This window comes from Oncorhynchus mykiss, chromosome 8, assembly GCF_013265735.2.
Source record: "Oncorhynchus mykiss isolate Arlee chromosome 8, USDA_OmykA_1.1, whole genome shotgun sequence".
NCBI classification, from domain to species: Eukaryota; Metazoa; Chordata; class Actinopteri; order Salmoniformes; family Salmonidae; genus Oncorhynchus; species Oncorhynchus mykiss.
The window spans coordinates 46,054,929-46,076,331 of NC_048572.1; the positions used below are offsets into that span (position 1 = coordinate 46,054,929).

At 40.0% G+C, this 21,403-nt stretch overlaps 1 protein-coding gene across 2 annotated transcripts; it reads right to left on the bottom strand.

Annotated features, from left to right (window-relative positions):
• Positions 1-6,814: 6,814 nt before the first annotated feature.
• On the bottom strand, positions 6,815-19,118 carry ift57 (intraflagellar transport 57 homolog (Chlamydomonas)). 2 transcript variants are annotated; one of them, XM_021612634.2, is made up of 12 exons: positions 18,987-19,118; positions 18,617-18,889; positions 18,294-18,468; positions 17,924-18,042; positions 13,739-13,829; positions 13,562-13,633; positions 13,102-13,224; positions 12,920-12,991; positions 12,116-12,247; positions 8,880-8,942; positions 8,249-8,315; positions 6,815-7,673 (listed from the first exon to the last, which is right to left on the bottom strand). In XM_021612634.2, exons 2-12 carry the CDS (start codon positions 18,766-18,768, stop codon positions 7,495-7,497), a joined length of 1,245 nt encoding a protein of 414 aa, XP_021468309.1. In that variant the 5' UTR covers positions 18,769-18,889; positions 18,987-19,118; the 3' UTR covers positions 6,815-7,494. The 2 variants fall into 2 exon arrangements, with proteins under 2 accessions (XP_021468309.1, XP_036841393.1); XM_036985498.1 differs by having other exon boundaries at positions 7,553-7,688; positions 18,617-19,092.
• Positions 19,119-21,403: the final 2,285 nt, after the last annotated feature.

Sequence of the window (21,403 nt, forward strand, 5' to 3'; positions counted from 1 at the left end):
GGATATATTATTTCAGCTCATGAAACATGGAACAAACACTATACATGTTGTGTTTATATTTTGTTCAGTGTAATAAACCAAAGCACTGATCATTGGGAACGAGATCAGAATGACTGCTATGGCTTGATCCATAAATTAAATAATTAAATAGCCTACAAAACTAAAATGATCCCGATGTTCTAATCAAAAGGCCTGATTAACAAGACTATTAAACTTCATTTTTTTGCATACTCAAACGGCCTACTGTTTAGGACGCAAGTGTGGGTATTCGGACACAGCCACTGACTTGAATTTCATTATTCAACAAATGAGATAACAGATTTGTAACCTACGTCATTATAATAGAATAGAACTATAGACTATCAAATATTATTTAGAAAAAAGGACTCCATATCTGATGAAGATGAAGTGTGAAGGAAGAGTAGTGATGGGAAACTGAAGCCTTTGGGACTTTCACTAAATTGTGCTGAAAAACAGTTCATTACACTAAGCTTTTAACACAATGCACAATAGTGACATCTGCTGGACAGGAATAACATGCAGCGTTAGATGTTGCTAAAAATGTTTTTTCCACACTTTTCATCAATCCTCCATGGCGCAGCGGTTTGTTGCACGGCTTCATAGCCTACAATCAGTTATCATTGCAGGTTCACACCGTCCACCATGCTTCCCTTTTTTTTGCTGTCAAAAACAGAATCTATGGTATTATTTAGGATGCTAAAGACAGGAGCTTATACTTTACTCAAAAAAAAGTGTGGTGTCACAATGACTTTCTAAATAATATGCCTTTGCCAGGATTCCACCCCATTCCCTGTCTGAGTTTTCTGGTGCCCGAGATCCCCGACTCTACCTGCTGAGCTACCATTCAGGTTTAGTTAATTAGACGACGTTACATGAAAAAAATCCTAATTTCATTGTAAGTACGGTGTCCAGTAGAGGTTGGTGTTTGAAAGCAATTTAAAACATCTAAGAAGCAGAAAGGTGAAATCAGTGGGATCTTGTATTGTGCAACTCATGGTTTGAAAAACAGAGTCATCAAACGAAGCTTCAGACGTAATTGATCACGTGATGTTACTTTGAAACAAGCATCGGTACATTGTGTAGGATCAGTAGAGCTTTGAAAACTGTATCAGAGCTCCAGAATCAATCGTCCCATCACTAATAAAGAGAGTAAAGAACAAAAATATGCACACCTGGAGCACCTTGAGTTTAAACTAGTGAAGGAAGCATTGAGGTTTTCCAGCCAACTGTGTTGAAAATATAGATTCATTACTCAAGGCTTTGATCAACACAGTGGCACCTGCTGGTCAAAATTATTTAGAGCAGCCAAATTATTATTGATGATGTACCACACCCTGTACCGCGTGCGCAGCAGAGCTTTTTTGTCTCCTACAATACTAAACCCATCAGGCGCTTGTTTGACGAAACAAAGCTTCAGACGGCATTGATCAAGTGCTTCTGATAAAGTGTTACAGGCAGTGGCACACAGAAACTCTGGGTGGAAGGCACTAGAGGGGCAATGGGTTACACCAAACTGTTGTAGCACTTGCTGGAAGACCTTTAAACATGACATTTGATCCTTGGTTCGACTGCACTACCTGCGAAAGTCCAAACGTTGAAAATTATTTCACCAGTACCTTAACAATACTGGGACCCGTGATTTTCCTCAGTGGAATGGACTCAGGGAAACGAGTGGTAGCACACATTATGATTAAGTAAAACTGGTTACCATTCTTGGCTTTGGGCAAAGGACCAAAACAGTCCACCAGAACCCTGCTGAAAGGTTAGTCAAAAGCAGGAAAAGGCTGCAAAGGTGCAACCAGTACAGATTGGTTCGGTTTACCCATCCGCTGGCAAACGCAAAAAATTATACAGTAAGCCACAACATCCTGTTTCAGACCAGGCCAGAAGAAGTTAATCAAGATATGGTCATGCTTCTTGTTGACCCCAAGATGGCCTGCTATACCACCATCATGAGCCAACCTCAGATCGACCATGGTAGGATCGCTGACATCCTCAACAATAGACTTGCTCCCAGCAACCTTCTTAGACATAGCAGGTGTACACGCTGGGAACATACACAAAGGGTTCATACACATCTGATCCAAAAATCTTGTTTAGGAGATACACAAGTCCCAACCAGAGATTTAATAGGCTGGACTGCTCCCACAAGAAGAAACAGATTTTTCTCTCTCAAATGTTTCTGTTTCAACTTAGGACACTGAAAGACGTGTCCTTTTTCACAGCAGTAATGACAAACTGGTGGATACGAAAAAACAGTTCTCCCGATCTTTATCTTTGGGCACTGTAGAAATGGACTGAAACCTCACAGAAGGAGGTGACCTTTCTGGATTGCTTTTTGCGTAAGGATAACTACTGTGAAGATAGTTTTATGTGTCAACACAAACTCACCTGCAAGAACTGCAGCTTTCAAGAGTGAGATCCTTGTGCTCATCAATGTAGGTCGCAATTATTTTGTGAAAGCAAGTCCTCAAGGTTCTTGACCTTTAAATCCTCAAGGTCCTTGACCTCTTGAGAACCATAGCACAGATCAAAAAGACATGCTTGTTCCCTTGCGAACTCAACATGACTTTGTGATTCTTTTATAATTTACTAAACTGCTGTCTGTATGTCTCTGGGACCAACTTGTAAGTTTTAACAGTCATAATTTGAGCTCTGGTCAAGAGATAAAGCAGCGTACACTTTCTGAGCTTTTCCCACCAGAATACTTTGGAGGAGCAGTGACCAACTATCTCGTGGCCATTTTAGGGATGTGGCAATCCGCTCAAACAGAGTAAAATATACAGTATATCCACCCCTTTTTCATTGAAAGGTGGTACAAGTCGGCTGCTTCGAGCAAGATCGAACTCGGTTGAGGGTGCAGGATGGACTGACTGGATTCAGAGTGCTTCCAGATATATCTCTCTTCATCGAATGGGAGGCTCACATTCCTGTTCCCTTTACTTGTGCTCAAGCTTTCTGTTGCTCCAATTTCTGTTGCTCCAATCTCTCATCACGTTCTCTCTCCCTGTGCTCGAGCTCTAATTTCTGTTGCTCAAATTTTGCCTTTAGTTCTAACTGCCGCAGTTGGCGTCTACAGGACTCACCCTACTACCCGAAGGACCCTTTTCATCAACCTCGATCTCCAGAAAGATTTCCTCCCCCACCAAAGCAGTACCGATCAACTCTTTGACTACTGCTTTTGGATCGCCAGATGCCACCTTGATGTCATAATGCTTTGCAACTACGAGCAGATTCGCCTTTGTACATTTATCGAGCATCTCCCATGAAGGGATTCCCACAAATTCTTCCAAATTAAAGTCCATGGCTTTAATTTTAATCTAATGTTTTTGCAACTTTCAAAATTATTCCCCCAATGTTATAACACCTCAAGGTGGATGTCAGTGACAGAAACTCTACGATAAAAGTGTATTTTCAACACTCAAATATCTGGGCCCAGCAGCTTCAGAGTAGGTGACTAGAGCGACTACCATGGGAAACAACATCACGAACGAGCCCCCATTATGTTATGTTCCCCAGCAAGAAAACAGGTGGGGTTTTAGGAGGAGTTCTGAAAGACACTCAAAGGGATGTCCACTGAAAGTTGACTAGCTACAACAACTGGAGCCTAAAAGACACCCACCATGAACACCCACTACATTTGCCCAAGATGAGGCGAACTAATTATTATATATATACTTTTTTGCATGTTATTTTGGCATTAATACGTGCCACATCAGTTTGCAAACAACGTAAAAAATATATATAATTTGCTGTGGCGGATTTAGGTATAGGCAACATGGGAAGCCGCCCAGGGCGCCCACGTGACGTGCAAATGAGCGTATTTACAGAGGATAAGAGATAGGTAATGGACATTTAGGACTATATCATGATGTTGGTGTAAAATTATCAGGAGCAATGTAAAAAATAACTATGTGAACAAATTGGGAAAGAATGACATGTCCAAAAACCACATGCCCGTAATGTGAATGAGAATATTATTTTTTAGAATAGTGTGAATGTTATGATAATGATTGGCTAGGGTTATGAGAACATGGTACGAGAATGACATGCATACTGTGGTTTACTGTGGGTGATGTGGTCACTGACCTCAGCCAGAACTCTGGTCCTCTCTGTAACTCCACCACTTCCCTGCTGGTAGCATTCCCTTGCCTTGGAATACAAAAAGGTCAACATGTCTGTATGCTTGTCCCCCCACCCCAAATAAGCCAATTAGTTGTGCCTCTGCATTGCTGACTAACACATACCACAGCAACAAAATACTGTATACTGGTATTGGATATTCTATTTTATAAACCGGGTGGTTCGAGCCTTGAATGCTGATTGTCTGAAAGCAGTGTCATATCAGACCATATACCATGGTTATGACTAGGGCTGTGGCGGTCATGAAATTTTGTCAGCCGGTGATTGTCAAGCAAATAACTCTCGGTCTCACGGTAATTGACCATTAATGCAAATGAGTGATAGAAAACCAATCGCGCAAATGTCACCACTCTGATTTCCAGGGCGCTTGCACAAAAAAAATCGTAATGGTGACATTTGTGAGATCGGTTTTCTATCACTCATTTGCACGTCACGTTAATGATATCATGTCAATGTGTGGGACTGTGGGTCAATTAACCTTGTCAGGGTGGGCGCCCTGATTCTAGTTTGTGAGCTAGGCAGGCTACTGCCTGGGAAGGTCTCCCACTCATAAGTACGAGATGAGGAGCGGGGCGGGGGTAGGTTGACCTCAGGTCTCCCCACTGGAAGCCCGAGGTAGGGGGAGAGGGGGAATCTATCAAATAGCGCACCTCTAACTTTGTACAGTACTAGCAATTAGTAAAATGTCACACTACGAAATGCTACCAAATAAACCACAATTCATTCATAATACTGTGAATATATAGTTTCAAAGACATATTGTTGCATTTTTTTCTGGTTTGTGCGAAATCGTTAAGAATAATATAAAACCAGTCTGCACACAACCAACGTAAATTGTTTTAGTCGTGACTCTTGGTTGACAGTGTTGGGGGATGGGTAATGTATTGATGCTCAAGTGCCAAATCAACACAAATTTGTTTCTATTTGTCTTTGTTACTTTTTGATATTTATGAGTCTTATTTTTGTATTTATTTTTTACATTTATATAGCTTTAAATGTTATGATTATTTATTTGTGTTGTTCCAAATGTCTGAATAAAAATGACAGTTAGTGCAGAATGGTGTTATTTTTTGGGGGGCGGTGAGACTGAAGGGGGGGGGGGGTTCGTCCAGGGAGCCATACAAGCTAGAACCGCCATTGTCAGAGTTAATAAAGCCGCATTCAAATTTGGTCTCTTTTTTGTTTTCCTGAGTAAGGCAGCTCCAAAATGCAGGTGTTTCAGCCAGCTCAGTGCTTTCTGTGGTGGTGGGGCAGGCCAGCAGAAAATAGGAGCATTGCGCTGTGATTGGCTGAGTGTTCTGTCACTCATGGGAACACTACGTCACCTCCAATTCTATAGGGAGAGCTCTAAAATTCTAGCCCCTTGGGTGCTGCCTTAGTTAAATTAGAAGTGCCCCTCATAGAAGGCTCCAGGTTATTTGACACAGATAAAATGGAATCAAATCACGTTATATCTACAGTAGCTTTGATTGGACTGATCATGTCAACATCATACTTCCAAAATTTTAGCTAGCAGTCATCATCATGAATCAACTCAACAATCTACTGGCAAATCCTTTTCAAACCTTGTCATATGAAGATAAATAATTAAAATAAATTATAGATCAAACATATCGGTGCTCATCAGCCATTGGACATAAACATTACACAACAAGTTGGAAATCGCAAATTCCACAATGAGTGGTTTGCAAAAAAATCATATTAGCTATACACTGAAGTTGGCCATGCCGTCAATGAAACAACTGTTAAATTGGAACTGCAAAATCTGACTTTTGTGAGTTCAAGACAACTGGGAACTCGGGAAAAAAATGAGCTACGACTGGGAAAATACGTTTTGAACTTTGGAATTGTAAATCAGGAACTCGGGCCTCTTTCTAGAGCTACGACCTGAAGATCAATGAAGTCATTATGATTAAACTTTTTTGTTGTTGGAGTTCCCAGTAAATCCAGAGAATGCCAGACTTTGATGACAAATTTTCCCCACGAAGGACCGCCGCTCCCCCTTCCTGTTCAAGTGAGCACAGTCCAAAAATATATTGTATGCTGCTGCATAAATTATGTAATATACCCGGCAGATATGTATACTGTAGCTAAGAAAGTAATTTATGTATGTTGTGTATTAAGCTGTTAGTAGCCCATGTGCATCACCCTAATAATTTGGTCCATTTTCACCTCTTTAATTTCACCTACTGTTCTGACTTGGTGGTGCACATGTAGCCTATAACCTGTTTTTGAGAAATGTAATCATTGAAAATTGTAAAAGCATTCATTGTCCGATTATACATCCCCTTTATTTATCCTACGGTTCTGAATTCTGTCGCTGTACATTTCAAAAGTGCTGAACAAATAGTTATACTATGTCTGTCCTAGCTCGCTCATTGTCTTAATCGAAATTATGGATTGCCTCTTATCCGCTTGTCGTTCCCTTATGCCATAGCTCGTACATCTCAATTGTCAGTAGAAACCACATTTGTTTAAGCAAGTCAGCCATATCAGCTATGTTGTTTTAAAGGCAGTAAGTGAGGCTGAATGAACTGTTTCGTTGCCAGACAAGGCTCTGCTGATAGCCAGGTGTAGCAGTGGTAACGTGTTGGGACAGCTTTATGTCTTCCGCATTTAACCCAACCCCTCTGAATGAACCTGCTTAAAAGTTATGAATTCCAAAGTTACTTTTGGATTTTTATATTAATGTTTCATCATGTACCCTGACATAGCAAACACTGCTGGCAATCAATCTCAGCCGACTTTGTAAGTATTTCCACTTTTCTATATGGTACAATTATTTTCGTTACAAATTGCTGGATGCATGTATAATTTCACCTTTCCAGACATTTCATGAGCCTTACCACATCAAAAAGTCAAAATAAATGTCCCCATCAAATCCACATCAGTACTATTATACAACTTCTTATTTGTAAAAAAAAATATCAGTTTAATTATCTCCATTACAAATATGGCAATTAGCAAACTTAACCCCTGGATGTAAAACATATGGGCATTCAAATCTGTATTTTATAATTCTAATGTATGTAAATACTGAGAAACTTTAATTCAACCACGCCAACAAAGCCTTCGAATGCAATCAAATATGATGAAACATATGACAGTTGAAGTCAGAACAATACAGATGTCTCTCTATGTGTCTGCTTAAACAGACCGTTTAGAATAATTTAAGGACTTTGGTATATTGGCTGTAGTCAGGATGTAACCCACTGCTTGCCTTCTCATAGCAGGTGCCATACCATGTAAATAATATCATTGCGCAGGCATAATGTATCGCTATATAAAGTTCAGTAAGCTAATGATAGATAATGCCATACTGTGTATATCTCAGTATGCGCCGATGGCAGGCTCTGGGATATTGGTGGCGTGCATGTCTCGAGTCATGTTGGACTTCTCCTTTAGCTTGGCCTGCAGTAGTGTGTGCTCTACCACTCCAATCCGAATGTCCATCTGAACAATCTCCTGCTTGAGCTTGGTCAGACTCTGCTTGATTTTCACCACCGGGGCTGTAATTCAAAAAGCTCAAAGGGGTAAGAAAAGTAATAATATCAAACATTTTCAAAAACAATTTGTCACGATCATTACACATGAATAGATTCCAAAATAAATCATGTTTTTAACGATCTAACAACTTGATTTCATAATCTTTCTTCAATAGATTCAATGATAAGAGAACTGTCACTATATACATTTTAAATCAAGAACTGTTCATCAAGACCCCAGAAAATGCATGGGTTTGCAAAGTGCCCAATTTAAAAAGTATACATTTAAGGTACTTTCCGATTGTATTGAATAACAGAGGATGACAGCGGGGAAAGGTAAAGAGAGGCGGTGTCAAAGGGCAGTAGGCCAGATTCTAACATATACCGACACCGTAGACGTGTGTGCCGGAGGCCAGGCCACAGCAAGGTGCCCAGCCTAATGACGTATGTAACACAATAGGATGTGACGTCTCCTCTGACTTTTTAGTGTGGGAACTGCGTCATATTCACTATTCTGTCCAGCTTGCAGTGGAAAAAGGCTTAAAGCTATAGTGCTGTGTAGATTCCCCAGTCTGGTATGTTTTCATTTACAGACTCACCTCCATCAGACATACTGCTGCCCTTCTCCTCCATCTCCTGCTTCACCTTCTCCAACTCCTCTGTGATCTAGGTTAGAATGAGACAGCACTGAGATAGTTGACATCAAAACTCATCTGCCATCTATGGCACTAAAAAGTATCTACAGAGGATAAGTGATAGGTAGTATTTTTTGCATGTTATTTTGGCATTAATGCGTGCCACATATCAGTTTGCAAACAACGTACAAAAAAATATATATAATTTGCAGTGGTGGATTTAGGTATAGGCAACATGGGCAGCCGCTCAGGGCGCCCACTCCGACCCACAGTCCCACACGGTAACATGATATCATTGACGTGAAGTGCAAATGAGCGTATTTACAGAGGATAAGAGATAGGTAATATAACATATTTGGCCATTAAGGACTATATCATGATGTTGGTGTAAAATTATCAGGAGCAATGGAAAAAATAATTACGTGAACAAATTGGGAAAGAATTACAGGTCCAAAAACCACATGACCGTAATGTGAATGAGAATATTATTTTACAATAGTGTGAAAGCTATGAGAATGATTGGCTAGGGTTATGAGAACATGGTACGAGAATGACCTGCATACTGTGGTTTAATGTGGGTGATGTGGTCACTGACCTCAGCCAGAACTCTGGTCCTCTCTGTAACTCCACCACTTCCCTGCTGGTAGCATTCCCTTGCCTTGGAATACAAAAAGGTCAACATGTCTGTATGCTTGTCCCCCCACCCCAAATAAGCCAATTAGTTGTGCCTCTGCATTGCTGACTAACACATACCATAGCAACAAAATATAGTATACTGGTATTGGATATTCTATTTTATAAACCGGTTGGTTCGAGCCCTGAATGCTGATTGGCTGAAAGCAGTGGCATGTCAGACCGCATACCATGGTTATGACTAGGGTTGTGGCGGTCATGAAATTTCGTCAGCCAGTGATTGTCAAGCAAATACCTGTAGGTCTCACGGTAATTGACCATTAAATAACATAAACACATTTAGCATCTCCTGGCTTCCACACACAGCCTACAAGCCATTTAAAAAGTCTAATAAGTTCATGTAATATAGCCTACACCTTCACAATAAATCCATTATTTATTTTAGACAGGTCTAAAGAAGCATGATATTTGAGAACATTTGGTCTATTTCAGAAGAAAATATCAAACTCTGTGTTGTCCTTATGTTAGGTCCTGGTGTGGCTATGCCAAATGGATGACGGCTACACTTGTTCATTTAGCAAAGAATATTTGCTTATAATTCCGTGGCATTATTTTATAGTATGAAGAAAACAACTGAACAAAGCTGAATAAAATATAAATATTTTCTCTAAACGAGGGAGTTTTGAGGGAGTGCACACATGCTGCTATTCTGTGTTGAGTGGTCAATAAAGAAATAGGTACTCCTATATCCTTAGAGTTATTCATTTAGTTGTTCTAAAAACGTTGGGCTATATGTTTTGGTGTTTAATACATTGTAAGGCTGCATGATGAGACTCTAAAGATGATTTGAAAAAAGTCACTTGAAAAGGCATGAGCTCTGCTTAGTTTTTTTTTGCGCAGGCTGTACATACTCCAATAGCCTCTCATTCACAATTTGACAAGCACTTGATAATGCCTCAAATTTCACGGCGGCATCCCATTCATACCTTTCGCGGCTACCGAGTGCTGCGTTGTGCCCTTCTCGCTGAGTGTGCTGTGCAATCCGAAGTGCCTCTCACTCACATTGTTCTCTGTCACGTGTGCCTTTCCAAATCATGTCTGATCAATTGAATTTACCACAGGTGGACTCCAAGTTGTAGAAACATCTCAAAGAAACAGGGTGCACCTGAGCTCAATTTAGTCTCATAGCAAAGGGTCTGAATACTTATTTAAATAAGGTATCTCTTTTGTGATTTTAATACATTTTCTAAAATGTATAAAAATCAGTTTTCGCTTTGTCATTATGGGGTATTGTGTGTAGATTGCTGAGGATTTCTATTTATTGAATCCATTTAACAATAAGACTAATGTAACAAAATATGGAAAAGGTGAAGGGGTCTGAATAATGTCCTAATGCACTGTACATGTAGGTAGGGGTAAAGGGGCAAAGCAGACAGCACATTATCTTGCTTTTAAAATGTATTGGATTGCCAGGGGCACACTCCAACACTAAGATATTATTAACAAAAGATGCATTTGTGTTTAGTGAGTCTGCCAGAGGCAGTAGGGATGACCACATGTTCTCTTGATAGGTGCATGAATTTGACCACATTCCAGTCCTGCTTAGACATTCAAAATGTAACAAGTAATTTTGGCTGTCAGGGAAACTGTATGGAGTAAAAAGTTGTCAAAATATACAGTACTAGTCAATAGTTTGGACACACGTACTCATTCAATGGTTTTTCTTTATTTTTACTATTTTCTACATTGTAAAATAATAGTGATGACATCCAAACTATGAAATAACACATATGGAATCATGTAGTAACCAAAAAAGTGTTAAATAAACCAAAATATATTTTATATTTCAGATTCATCAAAGTAACCACTCTTTGCCTTGATGACAGCTCTGCACACTCTTGGCATTCTCTCAACCTGCTTCATGAGGTAGTCACCTGGAATGCATTTCAATTAACAGGTGTGCCTTGATAAAAGTTCATTTTTTGGAATTTCTTTCTTTCTTAATGCTTTTGAGCCAATCAGTTGTGTTGTGACATGGTATGCGGTCTTTACAGAAGATAGCCCTATTTGGTAAAAAAAATACAAGTCCATATTAATGCAAGAACAGCTCAAATAAGAAGAACGAAATGACAGTCCATCATTACTTTAAGACATGAAGGCAATGAAGGACAGTCAATCCAGAAAATTAAGAACTTTTCAAGTTTCTTCAAGTGCAGTCGCAAAAATCATCAAGTGCTATGATGAAACTGGCTCTCATGAGGACTGCCACAGGAAAGGAAGACCCAGGGTTACCTCTGCTGCATAGGATAAGTTCATCAGATTTACCAGCCTCAGAAATTGCAGCCTAAATAAATGCTTCACAGAATTCAAGTAACAGACACATCAACATCAACTGTTTAGAGGAGACTGAGTGAATCAGGCCTTCCTGGTCGAATTGATGCAAAAAGCACACTACTAAAGGACACCAAGAAGAAGAGACTTGCTTGGGCTAAGAAACACGAGCAATGGACATTAGACCGGTAGAAATCTGTCCTTGTGTCTGATGAGTCTAAATTTGAGATTTTTGATTCCAACTGCCGTGTCTGTGAAACGCAGAGTAGGTGAACGGATGATCTCCGCATGTGTATTTCCCACTGTGAAGCATGGAGGAAATGTGATGGTGTGGGGGTGCTTTGTTGGTGACACTGTCTGTGATTTATTTAGAATTCAAGGCACACTTAACCAGCATGGCTACCACAGCATTCTGCACCGATACGCCATTCTATCTGGTTTGAGCTTATTGGGACTATCATTTGTTTTTCAACAGGACAATGACCCAACACACCTTCAGGCTGTGTAAGGACTATTTGACCAAGGAGGAGTGATGGAGTGCTGCATCAGTTTCCCTGGCCTACACAATCACCCGACCTCAACCCAAAAGCGTGGTTACTTTGAAGAATCTCAAATATAAAATATATTTTGATTTGTTCAACACTTTTTTGGTTACTACATGATTCCATATGTGTTATTTCATAGTTTTGATGTCTTCCTTATTATTCTACAATGTAGAAAATAGTACAAATAAAAAACAACCCTTGAATGAGTAGGTGTCTCCACACTTTTGACTGGTACTGTAAATAGTGAAGTAAAGTACAGATACCCCCCCAAAAGTACTTAATTTTTTACTTAAGTACTTTACACCACTGTATGGATGCTTACCTCGCTGAGTTTGGACTGGGCGCTGCGGTAGTCCTGGATAAGGTGTTCCAGCTGGTTGTTGATGTATTTCTCTCTGCTGCCCACCTTCTCCAGTGTCTTACCGATCTCCTCCTGCAGCTTGTCTAGGTAGCCCTACCAAATAGGTACACATACCAGCTTTCGCTCTATAATACATTACTAACATACTCATTTTAAGGTAATAGAAAGACATGAGAGGTTGGCTGTGTGATAGGTGCTAGTATTGTCAGACAGTGAGACTCAGATAAAGTAGCTTATTCATGGGTTGCATGTTTTGTCACAATATTGTTTTGAACATTCGTTATGGACTGATGCCCGACTAAGCATTCTATTCAATGCATCGTCAATGAGCGCTGATAAAGATAATCAAAAGCGCATTACAGTGGCTTGGAAATACAATGATATTCTAAAGGAGTCAAATAATTAGTGGGAAAACATTTTGATGTCATCAGATTGACATTAAATGCAGTATAACGTTAGCTAGCTAGCTAAGATTGAGGGTAAACCACCAGATTTTAGCTAGCTAACGTTAGCATTTCCAGCTATTTCTACAAATTTTGCTAGCTAATAACAACATTGCCATCCATCTGTCTAAAGTAAATTAGATGACATGATATTGCTGGCAAAATGGTTTCCTACTGAATATTTTACTACTTTAGCAACGTCATCTTATTTCCACGCACTATTGTTTAATTTAGACTAAACAGTAGTTTAGTCTAGATGGTATCAAAGTGATGTAACCTAGACAGAGAAAACTGAGTCCAACTGTAAAGGACTAAAGTCCACCTTGGCCTCCTTGAGAGATGATTTGATCCCGTCTTTGTGCTGATGCATTTGGTCCACGTGGATCCTCCAGTCCTAGTAGTGGACATAGTCTTGTTACAAACACTCATGTTTTTGGCGATTGCCCGACCCTGCATTGATTTTGAGAGAGCAATGCCAGAATTGACAGCTGTAGCAATCTTTACCTTGTGGTCTGTTCTGATTGTGACCTTCAGTTGTGGGAGAACCCGCTCGACCTCTAGATTCCACTCGGCAGCGTCCATGTTTGATTCCAGTATATTGTCTGGCTTTGAAGATAGTCTGGCCTCCTGCGAGAGGGAAGGAGTTAGCGTTAGGAATGATAGTATGTACACTATGAGGGAATGAGCAAGAGCTACAAAAAAAAGATAAACATTTATTTTATATTTGTTTGAGTCCACTGGTGACTAGCCTTTCTACATCTACAGACAGGGAACTGCATAGAAATGAAATGGGAAAAAAAAAATCGGACTTGAAATCAGCAGTAGCCTACATTAACCGCACATCTACTGTATGTGTAGTAACAAAGTATCCACAATCTCCAAACAGAACAGTAAATATGTACACCATTACAGTTCATTGTTCGTATCCAGCTATTAGCATAACATTACAGCAACAGCAACTCACACTTTGATTGGTCCTTGATTTAAGTGCCTCTAGATCCATGACGTTCTCTTCCTCACAGTCGTCTGGTTCCTCCTTTATTAAGGGATTGATTTTTAAATAGACATATTTTAAAAAGTGACGAGTACAATATATACAAATAGGCCTATCACCAGGGGACACTTCGATGGGGTTACCCACTGTCATCTCCTCTTCCACTTTACTGAGAGTCAGCTCTGCATCATCCTCCATCACAGACTCTTCTTCCATCTCCTCTGTAGGGTAGTTTGGTCTGGGAAAAGACAGGAGAATAGGGATTGCACTAGGCCAGCTATGTTCAACTTTTTCATTGTTTGCACCTAAGTCACATCACACCATTGTTATAAATGTTCTCAAGAGGCTCTCAGCCATACTAATGTTGCATTCAAAACAACTGGGAACTTGGAAATCTCAGACTTCCGACTTCAGTATGTTCAAGACAACCTTGAACTGTGAATAAAACGATATCCAACTAACGATCTCCGACTGGGAAAAATAGTTTTGAATGGTCATACAACTTGGAATTCCAAGTCGGGAACTAGGGCGTCTTTCTAGAGCTCCAACTGTCCGACCTGAATATCACTGATGTTGTGATTTGACCTCATTCCCCCCCTAGAGCTCCAACTGTCCAACCTGAATATCACTGATGTTCTGATTTCACCTCATTCCCCCCCCTAGAGCTCCAACTGTCCGACCTGAATATCACTGATGTTGTGATTTGACCTCATTCCCCCCCAAGGCTCCAACTGTCCGACCTGAATATCACTGATGTTGTGATTTGACCTCATTCCCCCCCCAGGGTTCCCAGTTGTCTTGAAAGCACCACAGAGCAAGATGTGCCCAGTCAATCTTAACAGGGATAATGACCATTTAGCCTAAATTACAGCTTCAAAATACGATGACATTGGTGGAGTAATGTTTCCATAGCTAGTAAAAGGCCTTTTCACACTGACATTGTTCTTAGCCCCAGGCTAGACTGGCCCTGGGCTAACAGCTTGTGTTCACACAAGCATTTGGTAACCCTGGGTTAAGCTTTAGTCCTGGGCTAAGGATTCACACTTCTATTCCAAAACCCTGGGCTAACAGACAAACACAACATGTAACCAACATTTTATCTCTGATTCGTGACCAATGCTATAAACAATAAAACATTTATTAACATATTATTTCCTCATGCTTCTAGCCTAGCATTTGATTTCCAACAGTGATGGTTTGTATAAACCTTGCCTTCTGCCTGTCCGACATCGGAAACAATATTTCACTTTTGAAATTCAATCTCACCCCTGTATAGAGAATGCTATGAACAAAAGAGACAAACTTTTCTGATTCAGGCAAAATCAATATTATTATCATGGATATATGCAATTAAATGTCAATAGAAAAGCTATGAAAACAGAGGAAAATGGAGTGTTTGCTGCATTTCCAGCTGTAGAGTTTGTAGTTTTAGTTGGCTAAGTGAGAAGACTTTAGCCAGCCTGCATAGCAACCATTTTTGATAGACATAGCAACCAACCAATGTTTTTGCACTGATGAAAGTATATTGTTTTTTGGTCCTCAGATGGAAGGATTAAATAGTATGACTTTACTTGTCAAAATAACTCACAGAACACATCACAGGCATCACCAGCATATGTAAATTAGGTGAAAGTGCTGCTTTTGTGATTGGACAGTGAGCATTATAGGCATTGTTCTTGACCCCCACTGGCTATTTTGGCAACGTGTTTTTGGGGCTAACCCCCAAAAGTCGGTCTTAACCCTGCTCTGGAGCAGAGCCAGCTAGCCCTGGGCTAAGGGAGATTTTAGCCCTGGAGCTAAGGAGGCTCTTAGCTCTGGTCTAAAGTGCAGTGTGAGCACACCTAAAGTTTGACAAAAAAATGCCTAGCTAAAATCCAATGCACTGTAGCTAGCTAACGTTCTAATCAATGTTCCCTCTAAGCTGTATGCACGCAGCTACCCGGGGCTGCCTCGCAGAAGAACTATCAGCCTGCGCAGAGAACCAAATCAATTTTATAGTTTTCCCCTTTAGTTACCACTATCAATGTTTCCCTTTACTGTGGGAGTTGTGATCAAATCAACGCAATATTAGCCACTTTCAAAGGAACATACCAAAACAAACTATGCAAGATATGTTGTTTTAGGCAGAAGGCATCAGAGTAGGATTCTAATGCATTGACAGGCATTACTCAGCCTGTACTCTACACAGACCAGTGCTGCATGAACAATCAGAACTGCAGAAGGCCGATAAACAAATAGACCATTGCCATATATGAGTCAGCTGGCATATATGGATCTGTGCCATTCACTTTGAACTGGACTGTGTTTACAGGATGAGTGGTTGTGAGTAGGTGAACCTGTTTTGATACTCCATCGCTCTCCATCTTGGTAAAATAGCTCTTACACTGCCTGGAGGTATGTTGGGTCATTGTCCTGTTGAAAAACAAATGAGTCCAACTAAGCCCAAACCAGATGGGATGACGTATTGGTGCAGAATGCTGTGGTAGCCATGCTAGTTAAGTGTGCCTTGAATTCAAAATAAAATCAGACAAAGATACCAGCAAAGCACCCCCACACCATAACACCTCCTCCTCCTGATTTACAGTGGGAAATACACATGCGGAGATCATCCATTCACCCACACTGCATCTCACAAAGACACAGCGGTTAGAACCAAAAATCTCCAATTTGGACTCCAGACCAAAGGACGAATTTACATCCATCTAATGTCCATTGCTCATGTTTCTTGACCCAAGCAAGTCTCTTCTTTTTATTGGTGTCCTTTAGTAGTGTTTAGTTGAGGTAATTCGACCATGAAGGCCTGATTCATGCAGTCTCTTCTGAATAGTTGATGTCTAGATATCTCTTTTACTTGAACTCTGTGAAGCATTATATTTGGGTTGCCATTTCTGGGGACTCTAATTAACTTATCCTCTGCAGCAGAGGTAACTCTGGGTCTTCCATTCATGTGGCAGTCCTCATGAGAGCCAGTTTCATCATAGCGCTTGATGGTTTTTGCGACTGCATTTGAAAAAACGTTCAAAGTTCTTGAAACTTTCTGTATTGACTGACCTTCATGTCTTAAAGTAATGATGGACTGTCGTTTCTCTTTGCTTATTTTAGCTGTTCTTGCCATAATATGGACTTTGGTATTTTACCAAATAGGGCTATCTTCTGTATACTCCCCCTACCTTGTCACAATACAATGGATTGTCTCAAAGGCATTAAGGAAAGAAATTACACAAATTAACTTTTAAGAAGGCACACCTGTTAAATTAAATGTATTCCAGGTTACTACCTCATGAAGCTGGTTGAGAGAATGCCAAGAGTGAACAAAGCTGTCATCAAGTCAAAGGGTGGCTATTTGAAGAATCTCAAATATAAAATATATTTTTCATTTGTTTAACACTTTTTTGGTTACTACACGATTCCACGTGTTATTTCCTAGTTTTGATGTCTTCACTATTATTCTACAATGTAGAAAATCCTAAAAATAAAGAAAAACCCTTGAATGAGTAGGTGTTCTAAAACTTTTGACAGGTAGTGTACATATTAAAACTTTCTTAATTAAAGTATATATTTTTTTAGATTAGTAATGTTATTGTCCCCACAACAACAACAAAAAATATTTAAATACATTTAATTATTTTCTTGAAAATTACTTGAATTTAAATACTGTAGAATTACATTAATTCCTATGGAGGACTGCGCCTACCGGGGAGTGCCAATATCGCCGACCGGTGGTTTTTAAAGCCTCTCAATGGCCAATACATAGCACATACAACACCCATTCTGCCAGTAACATTCTGTTAAAGGTCCCCAAAGCACACACATCCCTGGGCCGCTCCTCTTTTAAGTTCGCTGCAGCTAGCGACTGGAACGAGCTGCAAAAAAAACTCAAACTGGACAGTTTTATCTCAATCTCTTCATTCAAACAGTCAATCATGGACACTCTTACTGACAGTTGTGGCTGCTTCGTGTGATGTATTGTTGTCTCTACCTTTTTGCCATTGTGCGGTTGTCTGTGCCCAATAATGTTTATGCCATGTTTTGTGCTGCTACCATGTTATGCTGCTGCCATGTTGTTGCCATGTTGTGTTGCTGCCATGTTATTATCTTAGGTCTCATTATGTAGTGTTGTGGTATCTCTCTTGTCGTGATGTGTGTTTAGTCCTATAATTGTATTTTTAATGCCAGCCCCCGTCCCCGCAGGAAGCCTTTTGCCTTTTAGTAGGCCGTCATTGTAAATAAGAATTTGTTCTTAACTGACTCACCTAGTTAAATAAAGGTTCAATAAAAAAAATGTAATAATCAGCAAACCAGAATTTATATACATCATAGACATTAACTTACCTTCTCCAGGAAAACACTCTCTCCTTCAGAGCCTCTTCAGCCAGCCGATCCAGCACATAGCAAACATGTTCCCCTGAACCAGCTTTTAGTTTGGAGGGAGGAAAGTCTACCAGTCCTCCCTGGGTCAGGAGAGAGCAATATTTTGATCAAAGATGCAATGTCTGAAATATGCCTTATACTAAAGTTGGACCATCTAGCTTAGTATAGGTCCTTACAGTTTCACAGCAATGTCATGTGATACATTATGCAATGGAAATGAAAAAAGGACAAATACAGGTTATTGATAAACAAATCCCCCTGTTGTCTGCAATTCAAAACGGTAGACAACAATGGGGACACCAACGTGTACAGCATGTTGAGTTGTGCTTACAAAAGCTCTCAACTGTGAGAGAATGTTGGACACAGTGGCGTTGGGGTCGTCATACTCCTGAGGCTGCTCGAAGGGTCTCCCTGCTGCATTGATGAGCCAAGACGCGATTATGGTAAACATGAAGAATTGCTCCCCTGGATTTGATGGCATGTAGGCACTGGATGCAAAGTAATGCCTATATGGGGGAACAACGTATTACCTGACAATCTCTTACCAGAATTGACTGCAATGTATTTTGACAGTCATACCTAGCCGTTTGAACTATAATATCACTTTGGAAACTTTGCACATCAATAATAGCTAGCTAGTTGCTACTTGCCAACCTGGATAGAGCTTTCATGTTGTGCTTTGCCAGAACTTCCTCTTCATAATCCAGAAGCTTCAATTTGTCCAGCAGGTCCTCCATAACCACGAACATTTGATATGCTGCTCCAGGACCCCGTTCATCGTCCCCTCGTCTATTGTCATCTACCATCTCTCTCTTGGCACTTCTTGCAGGCTAACAATAACCCAATTTGTGATTGACCAATTTTTGATGCAGATCAGCGTAGTCTTCTTCAGCTTGTTTTGGTTACCATCTGTGTTGTCAAGCAACCCTAATATAGCCAGATAACGTTAGTTAACATATCCTTGGTTAATTAAAAACGTTTTGTCGGAACGATTATCTCTATATCAAATATATCCAGATAGTACCTGTGTATTGAGATGAATATTCAAGTAGTTGTATCAATAACTCTTGCACATATTTAGCTGGAGCAGGCGACATGCGTCCTAACGTAACTTTATTTGCGTCCTTACGTAACAACCTTTCGTTTACGTTCCAGTGCAGAGTTATCACACGTGTCGTGGTTTTGCTGCCACCTACTGCAGTGGATGAAAAACTACTCCTGGAGAAATTAATAGAAACAGTTAAAATATACGTGAATTGTAAGGAGAGAGTATAAGGACTAAGCTGACTCTTAAACAGATCAAGCAAAAACATTAAACTGAGTTGCGCTGCACAGAAGATCTCGACAACGACTTGAGAAGTGTTTTAACATCACCAGTAGGCTTATGCCACCACAACCTTATGATATATATTTTTTCATAAGTGCAACATGACTGCAAGAGACAAGTATGTCTGAAATACAGAACAATCCACCTTTTTTTCTGAACTAGTGGAGTTTGAATTTGTTGATAAAATGCAGAACATGATTGTTTTCAACAAAAATACCAAAATGCAGGACTTTCCCACACAATCCGGGACATTGTGTTGAAAAAACTGACCTTTACCTTCACCCTAACACTAACCCTAACCTTAATCTAATTGTTATATATTCATTAATGAAATATAATTTTCCTGGATTGTAGCAGGAGGCAAAACAATATAACACCCTCTTTGATTAGAGACATATTCTGGGCTTCGGGGTCGAGTTTAGCTGAACCACAGCTGTGTCTGGAGGTATATAATGGTTTGCCATTAGACTGTTGCCCATGGCTGTATAATAATGACTTGTCCGGCAGCTATTTCCTAAAACGGCCTTCTCCTTTGCATGTACCATAGGGTGCGAGAGATCAGGCTCAGCCTGCTGTGTTCCAGGGGCATTTTAGATATGTACATTTCGTAATTACTGGACGGCAGTAAATGTACATAGAAAGAGGAAATAGCCTAAGTGGGGTCCAGCTCTGCATTTGTGTCAAGTTGGCTTGTCTTGTGATACAAAATAAGCATATCTCACTGAAAGGTAATTAAAATGTGTCCAACATTGAAAACTTGATTCCTGAAAAAAAAATCTTCCTTTTGATCTTAGAATGAGATATAACTGTCTTTCATGTGGACATGTTAAATTTAATTTTGCCAATAGAGTTACACTTGTTCAAAATCAAAGTTTATTGGTCGCGTAGCACAGTTTAGCAGATGTTATAAGGGGTGCAGCGAATTGCTTAGGCTACTAGCTCCTAACAGCGCAGTAAAGTGTCAACAAGTACACAAATAATCAACCATTTAAAAAATGTACACTACCTATCAAAAATTTGGGGTCACGTAGAAATGTTCTTGTTTTTGAAAGAAAAGCAACATTTTTGTCCATTAAAATAACATAAAATTGACCAGAAATACAGTGTAGACATTGTTAATGTTGTAAATGACTATTGTAGCTGGAATATCTACATAGGCGTACAGATGCCCATTATCAGAAACCATCACTCCTGTGTTCCAACGGCAAGTTGTGTAAGCTAATCCAAGTTTAGAATTTTAAAAGGCTAATTGATCATTAGAAAACCCATTTACAATTGTGTTAACACAGCTGACAACTGTTGTGCTGATTAAATAAGCAATACAACTGGCCTTCTTTAGACTAGTTGAGTTTCTGGAGCATCAGCATTTGTGGGTTCGATTACAGGTGCAAAATGGCTAGAAACAAATAACTTTCTTCTGAAACTCGTCAGTCTATTCTTGTTTTCAGAAATGAAGGCTATTCCATGCTAGAAATTGCCAAGAAACTGAATATCTCGTACAATGCTGTGCACTACTCCCTAGTACTCGCCTCTTCACTGTTACCTCTGCTTTAGAGGATACGCTATCGCCTCAGAAGTTGCACCCCAAATAAATGCTTGATAGTTCAAGTAACAGACACCTCTCAACATCAACTGTTCAAAGTAGAATGCATGAATCAGTCCTTCATGGTCGAATTGCTGCAAAGAAACCACTACTAAAAGACATCAATAAGATGTGGTTTGGTCACGGAAAAATACCAATGGACATTAGACGGGTGGAAATCTGTCAATTGGTCTGATGAGTCCAAATTTGAGATTTTTGGTTCCAACCGCTGTGTCTTTGTGAGATGCAGAGGAGGTGAACGGATGATCTCCGCATGTGTAGTTCCCACCGTGAAACATGGAGGAGGAGGTGTGATGGTGAGGGGTGCTTTGGTGGTGACACTGTCAGTGATTTATTTAGAATTCAAGGCATCCCATCTGGTTTGCAATTAATGGGACTGTCATTTGTTTTTCAACAGGACAGTGACCCAACACACACCTCCAGGCTGTATAAGGGCTATTTGATCAAGAAGGAGAGTGATGGAGTTCAGCATCAGATGACCTAGCCTCCGCAATCATCCGAACTCAACCAA